Source organism: Typopeltis vanoorti, chromosome 3, assembly GCF_054136105.1.
Source record: "Typopeltis vanoorti isolate ZY-2024b chromosome 3, IOZ_Tvanoo_1.0, whole genome shotgun sequence".
Classification (NCBI taxonomy): Eukaryota; Metazoa; Arthropoda; class Arachnida; order Uropygi; family Thelyphonidae; genus Typopeltis; species Typopeltis vanoorti.
Genome location: NC_143551.1, coordinates 99,312,606 through 99,333,555, shown reverse-complemented (window position 1 = coordinate 99,333,555; position 20,950 = coordinate 99,312,606). Strand labels below are relative to the sequence as shown.

Sequence of the window (20,950 nt, the reverse complement as noted above, 5' to 3'; positions counted from 1 at the left end):
ATATAACGTTCATGTTAGAGGTTCTTTCTAAAAGTTAAGATGCTGAGTAAATTCTTTAAAGGAAAAAAAAATTCCTTCTCAATTTCTGTTTTCTTTCCACCACTTTTCATACTAGATTATCACTCCCCATCCCTCCAAAAAAATTATTCTACTCTCTCATTTTTCTTTCTCCTTTTCCCTTTTCTTTTGCTCTTAATATAATATACTCTTAAACAGAACAATGAATATCTCAAATTAAAAATTTATCAACCAAGATAAGTTTTTTTTTTACTTATGTTTTTTACTTCTATATTTAAAGTACAATACTTGAGCAGGCATACTGAATCAACTGATCAGTTTTGTTAATCAAAAAAAACGAATCTGATTCTCTTGCTTACTGTTTCCCTCTTCTTCCTCTTTCACTCTTCACTTTTAATGTGCTCTTAAATAAAAAAATGAATATCTCAGATGAAAAACTCATCAACCAAGGTAAGTTTTTGTTTAGTATGTAATATGTTCTACTTCTTTATTTATTGAAAAATGTTTGGGGTGGGGCAGTCACATTGCAATTCCTAAGCTAATCAATTAACCAATTTTGTTAAAACTAATTAAATAATGACTTCCAATGTTTTGGCAATTAATATTGACCCAATTTTCCCAACAGAACAGATATGAAGATTATAATAACAATACCTTAGACTTCATATTAATGGGCATATTTGTGATGCCCATTAATATGAAGTTTGACTTATTGTGGACTCACCTAAAGGAGGTCTATCTTCCAAATGGCTTTAAGTAGAAAGAACATTTGAAGTCATTAATAGCAGAGGATTCTAAAGTTGGAAGCATGATAAGAATAGTGAGGAAAGTAAAATCCGAATGTTGGAAAAACAAAATAACAAGCAAAAAACTTTGCAGATTAGAGAATGCAAATGATATTTACCATGTTAAAGCTTATTAAGTTATATATAATAACTTAATAAGCTTATTAAGTTATATAATAACAACATGATTCGCATGTTAATAAGGCAGCAAGATTATATAAAATACTGATATTTGTTTTAGGACAATGTTCAAAGAATTAATGGTCTCTTTGGTTCAGATGTGAATAATACAATTGTAAATGTCCCACAAGAATGGAGAGAGGCTAAACCATTGACCAAGGATATCAAATTACCACATTAATCTGGATTTCTAAATGAAGAGCAGTGGTTAAGGTTTAAGTAAAGTTGGTTAAAACCAGACATTGATAGACTGGACAGACAGTGAATATCTTTGTGAAGAGAGAGATAGTGAGTGTAGTCTGATTTCAGTAATTTAATAATGTTTTAGTAACAGTGTTGACTATTGCATGAACAAGATACACAAACATGGAGTCTGGTATAATCATAAGATTTTTTTCTGTCTTATGCTTTTTTATAGGTATGACTTGTCAACACCCATACATAATTCGACTTGAAACAAACCAAAACAAGCCAGCTTCTCCTTCAACCCCCCCCCCACTTCTATTCTCAGGAAAACAGCTTTCCTCAGCTAATATTTTCAAAGGATTGCAACTTACAGATATTCAAGATTATGATTATTATTAAGAGAGGCTTCCAGGCAGTCATCAAGGGAGGCCACATACTACATGCACCAGCTATCATACTTATTCTTGAATTCATTCATTCACACTGCTTGCACATACCACATCCAATGGCAATCCATTCCAATCATGCTCCGCCCTATGAGAGAAAAATCTAGCCCCCCCCCCCCCTCCTTAGTGAAATTCATTCTCAGCTTCCAAGGATGCCCTCTCGTTCCTTCCTCACTCTCCATAAAATGAAAAATTCCATTAACTGAAATCCTATATGACCTTTTCAGAAGTTTGTATGTTTCAATCATATCACCCCCTCTTTCTCCTATTTGCTAGTGTCTGCAGTCTACAAATTCTCAATCTGTCTTCGTAATCAGTATTCCACAATCCTGATATCATTTTTAACACTCTCCTTTACACACTCTCTCCACTGTATCAGAATCACAACAGAGACCAGATCTGCACACAATAGTCCAAATGACATCTTATCAAGGCCTTGTAAAGAGGCAAAATGACATCCTTATCTTTACATGTGAAAGATCTGAGTAGCTGTATTGGTGGAACCAGATGTAGTCCTTGTGTTTGGATATCCTGATATTGGCTGTCCTGCTTGTTTGGCCATAGGACAGTTTGCAACTGCAATGGATCTGGTATACTCCAGGGGAAGTGGCTGGTATCGGGTGGAGTTATAATGTTACTAATATTTCACAGAATTTCTAAACAAGACCTTCAGAGCACAAATTATAGCAACTGTTGTAAAACACAAAGTTCTCAACTAGGTTGTTGCAGAAACAATAAAATTGTAACTGAAAAGAACTTTTTTTTCTTTTTTTCCCCAGGTGCCTTGATAGGCACCCTCTAGAGCTGATTAAAACACAATGTTAAAAATGTTAAAAGTCTTTGGAAAATTAATGCATTCATAATTTGGGGTTAGGGAAGTGCTTTAGAGCTAGTCCTAAAAATAGTCTCTCAAACTTATAGAAACTTCTGCATAACAGTGTCTTCTGCCATTTAATCTTGTGTGAAGGACTCTAGCATGGATGGTCTTCCAGGACTTGCCATACCAATGATTGTGAATATGGTTTTTATGTTTTGCAAGAAGGATATTAACCAATCTACTGGTCTGTCCAAATTAGGCTACGCTTGGGCAGAGAGAACTTCATACACTTCAAGATGAAGCTGTACCTTCAAGGAATGGATGAAGGTTTACTAGCTGGATGTGTGGGTTGAAAGTGGCATAGATATTATATTTATGAATAACTTTAGCTATATTTTTGGATGTACACAGGATAAAGATGAATAAGAATAGTTTTGTTGTGATTTTGTATATCACATGTAGGATGGATGGAGCATGCGGTACAGGAGTTGGACTATTGATTAAAAATTAAGAATTATCTACACATTAGCACAAGAAAAGTATATTTAATATACTGCCAGATATTTCAGTTTGAAAATAAGAAACTATTCTCAGTGGCTAGACGGAAAACAGTTTTTTTACAAGGTAGAATACAAACAATTGATCATTCAAAAATAAATGAAATTGCATGAGTAGTGAAGTCCATTATTTACAAAATTGTTCATAATGTCCTTGGCTTTTGAAAGGTGTGCTCCTGCTGGGTGCTCCAACAATTGTTAGGGAACACAATGCAACCTGCATGGGGATGTGTCTAGAGAATCTGACATTGAAATAGAAATAGTTAAAACTTAATTACCTCCACCATGAATAAAAGCAACTGGCAATATATATGAAAATAATACCATAATGGTAAAAACCAGTGATGTAACTACAGAATGGATCATTTTTTGAAGTGTTTACATGCTAATTTGAAATAAAAATATACATGCCTTTATATTCCTAAGATATAAATAATGAATAACAACTCATTCCCTAAATCTTTTCAACATGTGAACCTGGTCTTGAGAATTAAAAGAAATTACTCACTAGAGACTTTCTTTTCCAAATTGGTGATGCTCCTAATTTTCCCTGTAATATATGACTTGCATGATCATGTGGACTTAGCCCATCAGAAGGAGCAGGTGATATTAATTCAATGTCATCTTCACCCCAACTTTTGATGTCATGACAAGCAATTGACGAAGTCCGTTTAGGTACCCTTGGAGGAATTTTTCTTCTCTCTTCATGAAATTTTCTACTCTGCACTATGTCTGTACATTTGGATGGTTTATGCAATAGTTCAGTATTATCTTGCTGATGCACAATTCCTGCACTAACAGAATATCTTGAAGGACACTCTCTTTGCAGTTGAGGATGCTCTTCACTGGCAGAGTCTCCCTCAATTCCAGCCTGAAATGAAGCAGTGGGTCATTTTAAAATAATATTTAGACAAAATATTGGATCTCCCAACTATGTATGTATTGCAGAGTTCCTAAAAGAAATGTACACCTTGCTTTAAGTCCAATATTGTAAATTTCATTTGATATTGCAGAAGAACTTATAAAAAAAAATGTATTATGTCACAAGCTTCAGCTGTTGTGGGATAAAGTTAATGCTCTTCATACAAAATAAAAATATCACTTCATTAATACTGTTTGAGAGCAGTTTTGGCAATCCATATTCTATTTCAAATTGAAAATATTCTTTATTTTTCTGTAAAAAGCAAACTCCAAATCTCTGATTAATCTGTATGAGTAATTAGTTATATTATCCATAATAAGTGAATAGGTGCTATATGAAATTTTTTTTTATTAAATAGGATTTGAAACTTAACAGATAGCTATATATTTAATTTTAAAAGGAAAAAAAGTTGAATTCGATGACTGAAATAGTGTAAAATAATCAAAATTGTTAGTTTAACCTTGTAATATTAATGAAAACAACTTAGATCAATACAAGTTACCATTAATCTTAAAACAAATGTTATTTTATATAATTTAAAAACAAAGAGAATATGTTTCATGTTTGCAAATCTATAAGTGTGGCATGAATGCTTGTGAATGACATTAGATGGAATGTTTTTTTATTTTTATTTATTTATTATTTGCCCAGTTTGAAACCACCACTCTACTTTTTAGAGGCCTGAAAGTAAACCTTGTCTTTAGAATGGTACCAGATTACTTAACCCCTGATATCAATATCATCCATGGTGCGATTGGTTACAACCATTCATTGGTGGACTTAGCATACTAAAAAAATAACAAATCTCTGTGACTCAAAAATATCAAATGAACCTCCATTAGAATAACAGAGATTTTACAAGATTTTACAATTAAACATTTCAACATAATGACCAATGAGAAACCATAACCCAAATGGGTTGGGTTGCAAAGTAAGATATTTGGACACACCCTACATAGAAAAATTATACCTTCTTGTATAATTAACCAATCCTGAATGCAGAACCAGGTACAAGTACTCTATAAATATATAGAGAAAAAATATCTGATAGATACCAGCAAGTTGTATATGATGGAACAGTGTCCCAGAAAAGGAAAGTGGTGTGCCTCAGGGTTCTGTTCTTGGGTCCCCTACTATTTAACTTATTTGTTAATGTTATTTCATGTGGATTGACTGGTGAAGGTAACTCAGAGGACTGCTGCAATTCTGAGAAGGATGCTGACCTGCAGAGATAAAAGAGTTGTCATTCCATTATATAAAGCCCTGATCAGACCACACTTGGACTATTGTTCTCAGATTTGGTCTCCAGGATTTGAAGGGAATAAATTAACTGTGGAAAGGGCACAGAGGTGGATAACAAAGATGGTTTCAGGACTATACAATGTTAGTTATGAGGATTGACTGAAGAAATGTGGACTGCAGAGTTTGGTAGATAGGAGGTGATAGAGACTTTTAAGCTGTTGAGAAGTAGTTATAAGGTTGACACTGGGGAGTTCTTTTGCTTTGTGGAACAGGGAGAAGGAGTGAGGACAAGGGGCCATCCCTGGAAGTTACGAAAGGAACCGATGAGCAAGGTGGTGAGGAGTGGTTTCTTTGCATGGAGGGCTTGAACTGTGGAATAGATTGCCTGATAGAGTGGCGAGAGAGCACGAATGGTCAATGAGTTTAATGAGCAGTATGATAGACTCGTGTTTTCTAGGAAGGACCACCCCCATAATGAGTCTTTTGACTCCATGGAATACATGGAGGCCTGAATCATAATAATAATCTTCATGTCTGCCAATGATGCATAGCTAGGTAGAATTATGAGGAGTATTGCTGATGTTAATTCTCAACAGGAAGATTTGAATAGATTTTTAGCTTGGACAAATGAGTGAGATTGCAGTTTTAATATTAATAAATGCAAGGTGTTACACTTTGGGATATAGAGATACAAGGCTATGTGCTGTATTGGTGGAGCTGTACTTCTGGAAATGGATGAGATTTGGGATCTTGGAGTGATAGACTGTGGACTGAAGTTCTGAGTGCACATGAGATTGCTGCTATGATAAAAAGTACACTGACATTTAGGGATAAGGTAATAAAATGGTTCCTCTATATAAGGCATTGGTCAGACCACACATTGTGCTCAGATTTGATCATCTGGTTTTCATTGTTATGTGAAAACACTAGAGAGGATCCAAAGATGAATGACCATAATGATATCAGGACTCTGGAGTGTTGGTTATGAAGACTGTTTGAGGAAATGTGGATTACACAGGTTGGTAGATAGTGGAAAATGGGATAGAGACCTTCGAGTTAGAAAAGGAATTATAAAAAGAGTGGATTAACGTTAAGATGGGAAGAATGAGAGGCCATCCCTGGAAGTTGTATAAAAATGTGGTGAAGAAAGGTGTGAGGAGCAGATTTTTTATGTGGAGAGTTGTTAGTGAGTGGAATGCAATTGCCAGAGTGCATTGCTAACGAAGGTAGTGTAAATAACTTCAAAGCTCATTATGAAAGACATGTTGCTGGTTGAGTTGGCCTCTCATGATGAGTCTGTTGACCAAATGGAGGTTACCAAAATAATAATGATAATATTTCAAATACAAAGACAAGAATTTGAAAAAAGTATGTTTCAAAAGTTAATACTATTACAGTAATACTTGAATTAGTACTTGAAGGGATGAACACCACTCTAGTATTTAACGTATTACATATCAAGTACTTGCTCAGTTAACTGCCAAATTAGAAATAACATACTGTGTAAACAAATTTAAATTTGTTTTACAGGACCTTCACAGAGTTAAAAGATTACTGCAGAAGACAGAATTATAATTAGCTGTTTTTTTGCCTAAGATAAAATATTAATTTTGCATCCCCTCTAATTGAAAAATGCCCCTTGGTTTTTAATTTTAAAACTAGAAAAATAATATCTGAATAAACAATAATATATAAAATAGAAAATGTTTTTTATTATTTATTATTAAAAAAAAAGTGTTCTGCTTGTCTTAGTGACAGCACAAGTGGAAGGTCTGTTCATGGTGCTACAAATTAACACCACACCTTAAAGTCATTCAGTGTTTGTACTCTCTGATAATGCATTCCATGCATCCACTACTCCAACTCATTGCTTTTTCTAGAACTTCGACGAATGATCACCTGTCCTGCCTTTTGGAAAGACTCTTCACTGTTCATCTGGTTACTGCAATCATCTCTCTCTACCCTCCTACTATCTGCAGATTGTCTCTCAATCTGTCATTTTACGTTCCTGTATCATCTCTGCTATCCACCATTATATCTTTTCTTTTTTTATAGTTTATTCATTCCCCATAAAATTCAGAGCGATTGTATCAGAGTGTGGTTGTTCACATGTGCTCTGATCACTGCCTTATACAACATAGCCACATACTTCTGCTGGTCAATGTCTTTATTATTGTGGCAACTGGCTTGGTTATCTTTCCACCTTTGCATTTTCCTGAACTTTAATTTCCTATCCACTATCACCTCACAATGGAAATAGGCAGGACACGTTGCAAGACTCAAGGACAAAAGTTTTATTGGAGTGGCGGCCATATGAAGGTAAAAGATCAACTGGAAGACCTGAAAGAAGATGGTCAGATGATATAAGAAAAACAAAAATTAGAATTGGAAAAATTGGAACTCTTTGGCACCAACAAGCCCAGGAGAGAAACAGATGGAGATTGGGAGACACCTATAGCCAGAAGTGGCTATAAAAAGGGTTAAAAGAACAAGAAAAATCACCTCACAAACCTTTACTACCTCCAATAGGGACTCATAAAATATATAGCCACTTCTCATTAAAAAAAAAAAACATATTTAATTATTTCCCCACCTCATTTGCTCATCTTTCCAACCTATTCAAATCTCCCAGAAGAGCTATTACATCAACATTCCAAATAATTCCTCCTGTTTTTTTGCATTATCTAGAAACAACTGACCATCTTCTTCTAATCTATTCACAATAATGTTAACAAAGATAAACAGTTATTATAAATAACTTTTTTATATCTGTCAGATAAGCAACTACTAATCCAATCCACTAGCTGATTATCTATATCAGGGATGCACAAACTTGTTAAGGCTGAGGGCCACATAGTTCCACTGTTACTTATGGGAGGGCCACCAAAAAAAAACTTGAAAGTTATCTACCATATATTGTTTATTTTATTTATACCTATCATAATTGTTACAAAAAAGGTAATAAAAAGTAAGTGAATTTAATTTGACGCGTGACATTGCATTGATTTGACAATTGTTTTGATATTTGGTTCGAGTTTTGTAGTAGCCAACCGCAAAATTGATTCTAAATTTTCATCAGTCAAACGGTTCCTATTTTTCGATTTGTTAATATTCATGACTGAAAAAGTTTGTTCACAAATACATGTTGAGCCAAAGAGGCTTGCACATTTTAATGCATTATCTAGCAACCATTTATAATTGTTTTTATCGACACAACGATAGAAGTTTAATAAATTGCCTTCGTTAAATTTATTTCGCAGGCTCTCATCGTTTTGAATGTCGATGAGTTCAAGCTGTGCAGATTCGGGTGCATTTTCAGACAAAATGGCAAAAGGATTGCTAAATAAATCTAGCAACGGTTTCACCTTTTTAAAATCAGAAAACCGATCCTTGAAGGCTGATATCAAGTTATCAATCTTTTCAACATACACAGTTTTGAAGTTGACATTGAACTTTTCAGAAACTTTCTTATAATTAGGAAAATGGATGTAATTCCCTGACTTCAGTTGGATTTGAAATAGATTTAACTTGCGCTGAAAAGACAAAATGTGGCCGTAAAGTTGAGTTACCAATTGATCTTTGCCCTGAAGTCGCGTATTTAACTTATTTAAATGATTAGTAATGTCAACCAGAAAGGCTAAGTCACATAACCAATCCGGATTTTTTATGTCAGGGACGTTTTTGTTTTTTTCAGTCATGAAGATTTCAATTTCATCGATTAAATTTAGGAACCGCTCCAATGTTTGTCCACGACTTAGTCACCTCACTTCTGTGTAAAAAATTAAATCACCATATTCACTTTCAATGTCTTCAAGAAACTTTTTAAATTGTTGGTGATTAAGGCCACTGGATTTTATAAAATTAATCGTTGAAAACACAACTTTCATGACATGTTCAAATCCAAGTTTCTTAGGGCACAAGCTCTCCTGGTGGATTATACAGTGGAATTGTATCAACTCATCATCATGCAATCCCAAATGCTGTTTCAATAATGTTACCAATCCAGAATTAGCTCCTGCCATGGAAGGAGCTCCGTCAATCATGATACCTGATAATTTTGTCAGATCTAAATCAAATTTGAAACACCGTTTCAAAAGCCCAGTGAACATGTCATTACCTTTCGTTTGATCTGACAATGAACTCATTCCAATCAGCTCCTCACTTACCTCAAACTCTTGCATTATTCCACGTGCAAATATTAACAACTGGGCTGTGGAAGTAATGTCAGTTGATTTATCAATAGCTAATGAAAAATAGGCAAATATCTTTGAATAAGATGTTAATTAGTCCTTTACATTTTCCCACATTGCAGTAATTCTTCTTTGCACAGTCATCATGTTTAACTGAATTTTCTCAACATTTTTGGCTGATTTTTAGCAGCTATCTCAAGGCAATCTTTAACGAAATCTCCATCTGTAAATGGTCAGCACCTTTTTGCTATAAGGTTAGATATTTCAAAACTTATTTCTGTTGCGATTTCCAAATCTTGAATAGGTTTTGTAAACATCACTTGCTGACCTGTCAATTCTCGTTTCAAAAATGAAATCTTTTGTTTACATAGTTCTTCGGGTAGATTTGAAAAATGTAGAATGCAGACTTTCATTCTACATTTTTCAATCATATCGTATTCTTTTGGTATAGCTACAGCACTTTTGCAAATCAAGCACACGATATTATTAAACGACTGCACAAAACTGTATTTTTCGGTCCAGCTATCTTGAAACTGTCGTTTTTTATCCTGTAGTTTGCATTTCCTACTTGGCCCTGCTTTATCCATTGTAGAATTTATTTTTTACCATTTCCTAGGGGTGATAATTAATTGTAGCAACAGCACCTACAACAAAATACTCATATGACAAATAGACGAATTATAAAATTTGTTAACATTATTACTAACCAATTATCGTAAGTAGACAGGCAATCGTGATGTCACAGCTACTTTGCTTTGCGCATGTACCATTTTTAAAAATTACCTATCGTGTAACTTGTTAAAATAATGCATGGTGAGGCGGGCTGCCAGCAAATCAATGGAAGGAAGCAGTCTGTGCATTCCCTAATCTATATCCATTCACTGCAACTTAAATATCAATTTGTTATGCAGCAACCTATCAGTCATTGCAAAATCCAGAAAACTCTCCCCACACTATTTCAGAAAATAAATATAATGTTAGGATTAGGGACCATGAAATGGCACTTGTCAGCCATCTCTTCACTAAATGGCATTTATAATTAGCGATAGCTTCATTCCCTAATACTACTCACCTTTAAAAATCTGTGCTAGTCTTTTTAAAGAATCTCATTCTTATCCACCAAATACTTAATTATACAAGCCCATATTAATTTTTTAAACTTTAAACTGCTATCAAAGAGATGCAAACCGGTCTGCAGTTTGATAGATCCATTTTGATACCATTCTTATGCAACAGAACTATCTTAAACAACTACTATGTCATCTGCACCAGTCAAATGATATTTCAAAATTTACTAAGGTTATTCTTCTATAATCAACTCTCTCTCCATTATCTGGCTGCATAAACAAAGGCCCTCCTTGGGATTTTTAATGCTAGTCATATAATTTAATTTCTCCTTCCTTACTGTACTGGTCACTTTTCTAGCTCAAATCATATTCCAGTACTCCCTATCTTTTTATATCTTTCTTATAACTTCTTCCTGTGTAATTCTTGTTCTATTTACCAAATTTCATTTTCAGCCCAGACCTATTTATTCTTTTCATGCTATGTATATAAGTTGTTACAGCTATTATCAAATACAAGGGCCACTTGAAAAGTTCTACATGTTGAAATCATATTATTCAACCAAACATTTATTTAACAAAATATATATTTTACAGGTATTTAATTTAATCTTAATTCTGTTACTGCAGCTGAACACTTGGGTAAGTCTTTTATTCCAGTCAGCAAAATCTTATATTCCTGTTTGTCACCTTGTCAATGATGGCAGCATAGCATTTCCCATGGAGGAGGATCTTTCAATTCAGGAGAAAGACTTGAGGACTTGTATTATTGAGGACTCATATCAGGAAAATGTACAAGGATAAGTACTGGAGTATACAGTGGCCTTACATTGTCATAGTGTGATATCCAACATGATTCAGATTCTTCCATTTTGGAGTGTTATTTTGCAAACAGAAAATGAGCATTTAACCTTTTCCCAAGAGGCTGGATTACAATAAATATTATTATTATTAATAATAATCTCCATGGTGTCAAAAGACTCATTGTGGGAGATACACACTGTTACACACAAAGCTTATTAAACTGGGCTTTAAACTCATTCAATGTCTTCACATTCACCACACTGTCAATGCATTCCAACTTATCAATCACACTCCATGCAAACAACCTGCTACTTATTCTCTTCCTCACACTCTCCTTATACAGTTTCCAGAGAAGAAATTTTTCCTTCTCATATGCTTCGTGCTTGTTATCACAAGTAAGCCATCCTCTCCCATTTCCTCTACATTTGAGTTTCTCATGATTTAACATTGATGAGAATGAAACATCCTGAGAAACTGTTCCCTGAATACCTCAACTGTGTCCTCTGCAGCAGTTACCAATACATCATTTACATCATCTTACCATAATTATTCTTCTTTCTACTTGATACACATTAGAACAACCCTCTAGGATTTTTTCTTGGTCCAATTTGCTAATTTCTGCTCCATTCATCCATTTGCCACTTACTCAAGCAGCATTCATGCTATACCTCCAAGCTGTCTCTCATTGTAGTTTCACATATATCCTTTTCACATAGAAGTCTTCATATGACTAGCAACCACCCAGATGATTACTTCATGTTCACTCTCATGAAATGGAGGGAAGTGCAGTATCTCACTCACAGTTGCATTCTCTGATATGAAGGCAGAAACTTGCATAATCCACTGGCCATGAATACACAGTATGCGGAACTTTTGAAAGTAATATTGTATTTCTTAACCAATACAGACTGGCGTTCTTTCCTTCAAGTAAGCTCATCATGGCTTTGCACGTTGCTGACTTAATAATCCACAGTAGTAAAAGAACATTTTGGGATTTATTATGGCCTGCTTAGCTGATTTTCTTTCATAATCACATTTTACCTTCCTAGCCATGCTGATCTCCTTCTTTGTGATCCTCCTCATCATGTTTCTTTTAACATTCTGCTTTTTTTGGAACTCCTACATACTGATACTTTTTGTCTATACTCTTACATAATTTATCTCTCTGACTCTGGAGACATAGTCTAAAACTGTTTCACTCACAACCCCTTGCTCCAAACCACATGCAAATCTTGAGTCTAATCCCCCCCCACCACCACACACACACACACACACACACACACACACACACACACACACACACACACACAGACAGTGTGTGGAAATTCAACATGTTGACATGTTTTATGAATTAGATAAACTGTATGGACATATGGACATACAATGATTGATATTATTTAAAACTGATGTACATAAATTAAATTAACCATTAGTATGCCAGTTTGATATGATAGTGATCACTCTCTCTACACTCTAATCTGCAAGTTGTACATTTCAATTCTCACTGCAGCATGGATGTTTGGGAATGTCTCTAAATGATGCATGCCTATGAATGCACTATCCTACTCACTGGAAGTCTGAAGTGCCATGAAAATTTACCAAGTTTTGGTAAATGCAGGATTCCCAGATTATCTTACATTAATTTTTTACTAAATAATTTAAGGAAATTATAACGTCAACTAGGATATTCAAGGATAACAAGGCTCTTCATATTTATAACTGTGCCAGCCAAGCCTTGCTCAGGGAACAAATTGCCACGACTCACCATTTCCTGAATGATGCTAACTTAGCTATCCAGGAACTCGAAGATGACCTTTCAAGCACCTTAAGCCACGAAATTTGGTCTATTTTATATGACATCTCATGCACTGCAGCAGAGAAAGAATTAAAAATTCTTTCTCTGCTGAAAGAATTATACATTAAGGGATTGGCCAGTAGTCTGGATAGTGGCCAATCCCTTAATGCATAACAGTATACATATCCACAAGGAGATGTGTTTTGCATTATGGGAGATACTGGGATAGGAGTGGTGGTATCTTGCTCCACCCTTGCTACGAGTTGCCTGGTGTTGTACTACTTAGCCAGGTAAGATAGTACAACACTATATTCAGTCCTGAAGATATTTTCAGACACGAACTTTGTTTGCTCTCACTGGGATAAAGGATTAAACTAAATTTATTATACTAAATTTATTATACAGCATTGGGCGATGAGGGTAATATTATCTGTGAGAATCAACATGGATTTGTTAAGGGGTGCTCTTGCTTTAGTAATATGATTGCCTTTTATAATAAAGTGACAAGAGCAGTTGATGAGGGAAAGGCATATACTGCCATTTTTTTGGATTTTGCAAAAGGCAGTTGACAGGGTGCCACATGATAAGCTGATATTTAAGTTGCAGCACATGGGTTTAAATGTCAGGTTAGTCAAATGGATTCAGGATTGGCTGACTGATAAGTATCAGAGAGTTGTGTATGGTGGGGCAATATCAAGGAAGCAGAAAGTTACAAGTGGGGTTCCACAGGGATCAGTAATGGGACCTGTATTGTTCAACCTTTATATCAATGATATTGTCAATGGATTGCAAGGGGAAATTCAGTTATTTGCAGATGATGTGAAGCTAGGAAGGGTTATCAGTAATAGTGCAGATGTGGCAGCCCTGCAAGAGGATTTGAATAAACTAGAATGGGTAAACGAATGGGGGGGAGGGGTATCTGTTCAATACAGCAAAATGTCAAGTCTTGAGGTTTGGGATCCATATCGATGGGAGGATACACACTCAACTGGAGGAGCCGTACTGTAGGAAGTAGGAGGAGACAAGAGATCTGGGGGATGATGATTGATAGAAAACTGAAATTCAGGGAGCATATTGCAAAGGTGGTGAGGGTAACTCAGAGGATTGCTGCAATCCTGAGACGGACACTGACCTGCAGATATAAAAGAGTTATCTCTGCAGGCCCTGATCAGACCACACTTAGACTATTGTTCTCAGATTTGGTCCCCAGGATTTGAAGGGGATAAAGTGACTGTGGAAAGGGTACAGAGGCAGATAACAAAGATGGTTTCAGGACTGTTCAATATGAGTTATGAGGATCGACTGAGGGAATGTGGACTGCAGAGTTTGGTGGATAGAAAAAGGAGAGGTGATATGATCGAGACTTTTAAACTGTTGAGAGGCAGTTACAGGGTAGACATTGGAGAGTTCTTTCACTTGGTGGAAGCAGGAAGGAGCGGTGACAAAGGGGGCCATCCCTGGAAGTTACGAAAGGAGGCTGTGCGCAAGAGGGTGAGGAGTGGTTTCTTTGCATGGAGGGTGGTTGATCATTGGAATGCATTGCCTGAGAGAGTGGTTGGAGTGGAAGCGGTCAATGGGTCCATGGAGTCAAAAGACTCATCGTGGGAGGTCATTTTTAGGAAACACAAATTTATCATACCACTCCTTGAAAAAAGAAGAATTTTTTTATTTTCAATATGATTTTTGTTTTGAGAGTAAAACAAAAATCATATTGAAAAGAAAAAAAAAACAAAAATTTTATAAAGAAAGATGAGCATCTTTTAGAGGTGAACTGTAGATTCAATATACAAATATTATTTGATGAAAAATCAGAACTTACTTCATGGTGGACTCAAGGAGTTAAAAAGGTAGTTCTGAAAAAGAAGCAATCATATTGAAAGTTACTAGCAAGTAGGTTAGCAGATAAATTAAAGATACCAAGAAATTATATACTTGGTATCCAAGTAAGCAAACAAAGTTTGTGCTGAAGTATTTTCAGGACTGGGGAAACTTGTAGTAAAGGTGGTATCACTTGCCTTAGTATCCCATAATGCAAAGCACATCTCTTTGCAGACATGTATAATGCTATGCGTTATGGGAAGGATCACTATCCAGACCGGTTTCAACCTTTATTGAGATCTCATCAGTGGGAGCCAGACCTAGAGGTGATACCAAGGTTGAAGAAATGCAGAAGTCATATTTTCATATAATTTTTCATTTCATTTCGAGTTGTCTCAGTCCTGAAAATACTTGAGGTATTTCTGGTATATTTTCTGGTATATACTGCAAACTTTGTTTGCTTACACTTGGATCAAATATTAAACCAAGTATATAATTTCTGGTATCTTTAATTTATAGCATAACCAAGTGAAAAACTTTCAACAACTAGATTAGCAGATGTCCTTATAGAATACAGAGAACAATGTAGGAAAGCTAAGTTTGTGTAAAAATCGCTAAAACTAGTAAGAATATGGAAGATAAATATTTCAAGTGAAGATGAGGGAAAAAATCACATAAAAACTAAAGATAAAAAGATTGAATGTCAAGAGTAATTACTTTGAAAAGCCGTTGAATGGCTTTTTCTACCTCAGTATATATGCTTGAGGAAGAAAAATTATCAAAAATCTGAAACATGGAATGCCCACTGGAATACATAAGATTTGATGAGAAATGCTAAAATATGGAGGTATTAAGATTTTTCTGTGATTACACTGCATAATTCAGAATGCCTGGTCAGAAGTTAAGGTCAAATTCCAGATGGCCAAGTAGAGCTATTATACCCCTCTATAAAAAAGGGACATAAAACTAAACATGAAAATTACTCAGGAATTTCCCCACTGAGAGTTATAGGTATGATTTATGCAAGAATAGCTGAGAACATAAAAAAAATTATGGAAGAGAGCCTTGGAGAAGACAAAGAACTGTATGTAAGTTTTGTTGATCTCAAAAAAAGACATAGGTACAGTGCCATGAGAAAATATTTTCAAAATACTATAATTATATGGTGTGAATGGAACATCATACAAAGTAGTATATTGTCTATATTTAAGATGTTCAGTTCAATCAGGGCAGAATGGAAGAGTAGAATGGAAAATGGTCAGATGTAAAAGGGTGCATGGTATCTCTACTCTTCTTCATCACCTTTGTGTCACATTATAAAAGAAATTGGCATTAAATTATATCCAAATTGGACACATTTAACTCAGCTCTTTACTTTATGCAGATGATTTTGTGTTCCTACATAAATCCAGTACATGTCTTCACGATGCTTTATTTAACTAAATTGTGTAATTCCTATAACATATTTAATATACAAAAAAAAAAACAGAAATAAAAAGACAATATGAAAACAGCTGCATTCTCAATGGCAAACCTACAACTTTAAACACAATTTTTACTTAAGAAGACAAATTAAATTTGAAAATAGATAACAAAATAAGCAAAACTGGTATGTTGTGTTTGTGGGTGGGGGGGGGGATAGGGCTAAATGAATAAATTTATATGAATAAGAAATTAGCCAAAAACTCTAAAGCAGCAGTATACAGGAGTTGCTCAAACCAATTTTAATTTATGAAGTTGAGAGAGTGGGTTAGAAGTAAAATAGTTATTATTATTTGACACCTCCAGGGAGTCCAAGGACTCATCAAGGGAGGGTACCTGCTCTTCAACCAACTCTGTCTCAACCACTCAATCCACCAACTGACCGCAACTACACCAACAGCATCTACCGCCAACCACCACCCACTAGTTTTTCCACAGACAACACAAACATCCATGCCCACCACGGGATTTGAACCAGCAGCCTTTTGGCTGGAGAGCGGATACGTTAACCACTCGGCCAGCCAGGCTGGCCATAAAATAACTGTATTGTTCCTGCACCTTGATTGTTCCAATTACACTACACAAAACCTGTTTTGCTTTGATCGAAGATCATACAGATATAAGAGTTCTGAGAAAAATTAGGGGAAGTGAACAAATGGCAGAATCATTAAAAATGAAGATATTATTATTATTACATGACACCTCCAAGGAGTCCAAAGACTCATCAAGGGAGGCAGCACCTACTCTACAACTCCCAATCTCCACCACTTAATCCACCAACTACAGCAAACCACAACTACCATCATCATCTACACCAGGGGTTCTCAACCTATTCCAGTGGCGTACCACTATATTTAATTCAAGATATTAGATGTACCAGTAAGGCAGTGGCTCACGTATCACAGGTTGAGAATCCCTGATCTATGCTAATATCATTTACTGCCACCAACACTAGTATTTTCACAGACAATCACAAACATCCATGCCCACGGCAGAATTTGAATCAGCAGCCTTTTGGTTTGAGAGCAGATATGCTAACCACTCAGATATTAGGGAGAAACCTGACATCAACATTCAGTAATGCATGAGCAGAACTAATCTAAAGCGGTATGATGACTTAAATAGAATGGGAGAGGAAAGGTCATTAAAACAGGGGTTTGGTATATGTGGACTGATATAGTTAAAAGGCTTTAGAAGACTGAAATATCAATTCAAATAATATTCTTACAAATAACAGGTTCATTTGGAAGACTATATTTTTCTCATTCAGAAATGTCAAAAATATAATTATTCATTAATTATAATAAAGTGTTCAAACCAGTTTTATGGATCTGAGAGTTGAACGCTGGGTTAAAATCCAAAAGGATATTAAATTAATCAAAATTTGTAATTTGTAAAAGCTATGAAACATATAAAAGCTGAAATTGTTCATCAAACAAATGCAATTCTTAATACATATGTAAAAACTACATAGTTCACCATACATGAAAATTGAAACTTTATCTAAGCAAACAGATTTACTTGTTAACTGATGAGTGCACATGATAACAGTAAACTGTAAAAATGATTAACTGTGTTTAAAAAATAAATTAAATATTAAAGAGAAAATTCTCCTTGCAACTTTTGAATTTCAATAGTAAGTTAAATTTTAAAATTTCCTATGTTTGAAGTTGTTCTCAACATAACCTCAAAGGGAAGAAAACTAGATTTTTCACTTACAGCATAGCATCTGATTGATGTGGTAAGTGTAAGAAGTTTGAATGAATTAAAAAAAAAAAAGGTATGACAGTTGGTGTGTGTGTGTGTGTGGCCTCTCTGGAGGCCTCTATTATTAATAATAATGATGATAACGATATACACAAACATAACTTACAGAACTGATTGCACTGTCTTCCGAAGATAAAGATTCCCGAGGTGTGTGAAACTGATCATCAACTGTAGAACCGACAGATTGACTAGGTGTAAGATATACAGTTGGTCCTACATGATGACTTTGACGAATTCCAGAACATGGAACTGCAGTCCATGCAGGATGGCGAGGAACTGAAGGAGGAGATCTCAGAGGAGTCATATAAGTACTGCTATCTGCAGCAGAACACTGTCCTGGAGACTCTTGCTCCTCTTGAAGCAATGGTTTATGCCTATGTGCAGAGTTAATAAAAGGAGAAATTTCTTTGGTATGTATAAAGGATTCTGTTCTGGAAACCTCTACCATGTGACTAACAGATCTCTGTTCATGATAAAGATGGCTTGATTTTGTAGGACTACTGTTACCATCATAACTGTCACTGAGTTCTCTGTAAAGTGTAGCAATATTTGACTTGAGAACTGCATCAATGTAAGCACTGGAATGTACACTATCTGCAGATAAATGGCCTGATTCCTGTTCTACTTCATACTGGCGGTGATGAAGGCTTGAACCATTATATAATGTCCATTCTTTACCATCAACTTCTAGGTTGTGGAAACGGCGAGAAAGACGTTTCTCTCCTTTGGAAGCATTGGCAATGTCCTGAAACCTTTTCATCATACAATATTTGCGAAAGGCACGCTGGATGGTGAGAGCTGCATGACGAGCTCGGACTCCTCCATATTTCCTTTCCAGCATCTCCACTTGTTTATCTAGTAAATCTTGAGATAATTCATACCTGTAATAAAGAAATATTCCTGACAACTAGGCAACCAAACAAATAATGCAAAACTCAGTAACAATAAGAATATTTTTATGAACATTTATCTTCTTGAAGATAATATGAGGGTGGTCTGAAAAGTTCTCGGCCTCGACCATAGATGGCAACGCTATTGGCAAGATTTTTTTTTTTTTCTAAGTTAGTACATCTGTCATAAGCATCCATGTGAAATTGTAAGTCATTCTATCAAGTAGTTTATTTTATACAGCTGTCTGAAGCAAAAGTGCTGTCTGTATCCCTTGAAATAGATAAAATTGAGTATCGTGTGGTTATAAAATTCTTCGTAAAAGAAGGTTTAATGCCAAATGAAATTCATTTGAAGTTCATAAAAGTTTATGGGCACTCCTCATTCATTTTTGACAATTAAGAAATGGGCTGCCGAATTTAAAAGTGGCTGTACCAGCCTTGAAGATGATTCACGTGAAGGACGTCCAAAAAGTGTAACAACACCAGAAATCATTGATCAAGTGCACGATATGGTATTGAATGACTGGCGAGTCAAAGTGCATGAAATTGCTGAGACTATAGGTATTTCAAAAGAACGTATAGGATATATTTTGCAGGAAGAATTGCAAATGAAAAAGTTTTGCGCAAGATGGGTGCCGCGCTTGCTCACAGCAGATCAAAAACGCACTCGCATGAAAATCTCTGAACAGTGCTTGGAGTGTTTTAACAAGAATAAAACTGATTTTGTGCATCGATTTATTACTATGGATGAAACTTGGATTCACCATTACACACCAGAATCCAAACCACAGTCAAAACAGTGGAGAGGTTCCATCAGCAGGAAAGGTCATGGCATCGGTGTTTTGGGATGCTAAACGCATTTTGCTTATTAATTATCTTGAAAAGGGTAAAACAATAACCTGGGAATATTATTCCGATCTTTTAACCAGACAAGGTGAAAAAAATTTGTGAGAAAAGACCTGGTTTGCAGAAGAAAAAAATCATCTTTCATCAGTCTTTCATCTTTTCATCTTTCAATGCACCTACCCACAAAGGTGTTTTGGCAATGGGAAAATTTAGGGATCTACCTATGAATTGTTGGAACATCCTCCTATTCCCCAGATTTGGCTCCCTCTGACTTCTATCACTTCCCAAAATTAAAACTCTTCCTCACTGGTCAGCATTTTTCTTTGAGTCAAGAGGTGAATGCAGTTGTAGAGGAGTATTTTGCAGATCTTACTGAGAATCACTACAGGGATGGGATAATGGCACTGGAAATTATAAATCTGTTTTTTCATTGTTAGGCCAAGAACTTTTCAGATCACCCTCGTAGTTTTAACTAATTTCAGCTTGTTGATCCTTAATCTATATGAATCTTACATTAATGAGATGAAATGTTTGTCTTAATGCAGAACTCTGGTGAGCTGTGAATGAACATAGTTTTGCATCAGTTTCTCTATTTATTTTTCTCTGCAGAGAGCCATTTGTCTTTGTACTTCAATTCAAAGGAAAGGTTCAAATACAGATACTTATTCATTTGTACAGCTTGTTTTATAAACCAATTTGCCTAAATTTTTTTGCACTGTAATTCAATTCTGTGTTCTTGTTGCTCCTAAACCTTTATTTATACTTCTACTTGCTTCATTTTTGTCATTTGTGTTTCATCCAATGGGATAATCTAGACTTAAATTCTGGCACCAAGAGTTATTACCCTACATTAGGAAAGGAGATCTTGAAGTATTTATTAAGATCCTTTGTATTACTAACATAATTTAATTCAATTTTCAATAATAGCATTTATTTCAAAATTTTCATTTGAGAAAGCAGAATTCACTTTCCTTATATCATCTGGCCTTCAAGGAGTATAGTATCATGAAAAACTTTCTGCACAAATACATGAAACTACAGTATATATTTTTTCCTGACTTCTGTATCATATCCATCTTACCAGTGCATAGGCAGGTAATAACTAGGACCAGAGATAGAAATTTTATACTGAGAAAATATC

At 35.2% G+C, this 20,950-nt stretch overlaps 1 protein-coding gene across 11 annotated transcripts in view; it reads right to left on the bottom strand.

The window, feature by feature from the left end:
* Positions 1-20,950, bottom strand: part of LOC150108412 (IQ motif and SEC7 domain-containing protein 1-like) — a 627,659-nt gene that overhangs the window by 106,831 nt on the left and 499,878 nt on the right. For 10 of the 11 annotated variants that reach the window (XM_090390759.1, XM_090390762.1, XM_090390761.1 and 7 more), the window contains 2 exons: positions 18,180-18,954; positions 3,498-3,860 (listed from right to left, as the gene is read on the bottom strand). In XM_090390759.1, the coding sequence (XP_090246885.1) occupies positions 3,498-3,860; positions 18,180-18,954 (1,138 nt within the window). The remainder of the gene's footprint in view (positions 1-3,497; positions 3,861-18,179; positions 18,955-20,950) is intronic. The other variant, XM_090390766.1, reaches the window with a different exon arrangement.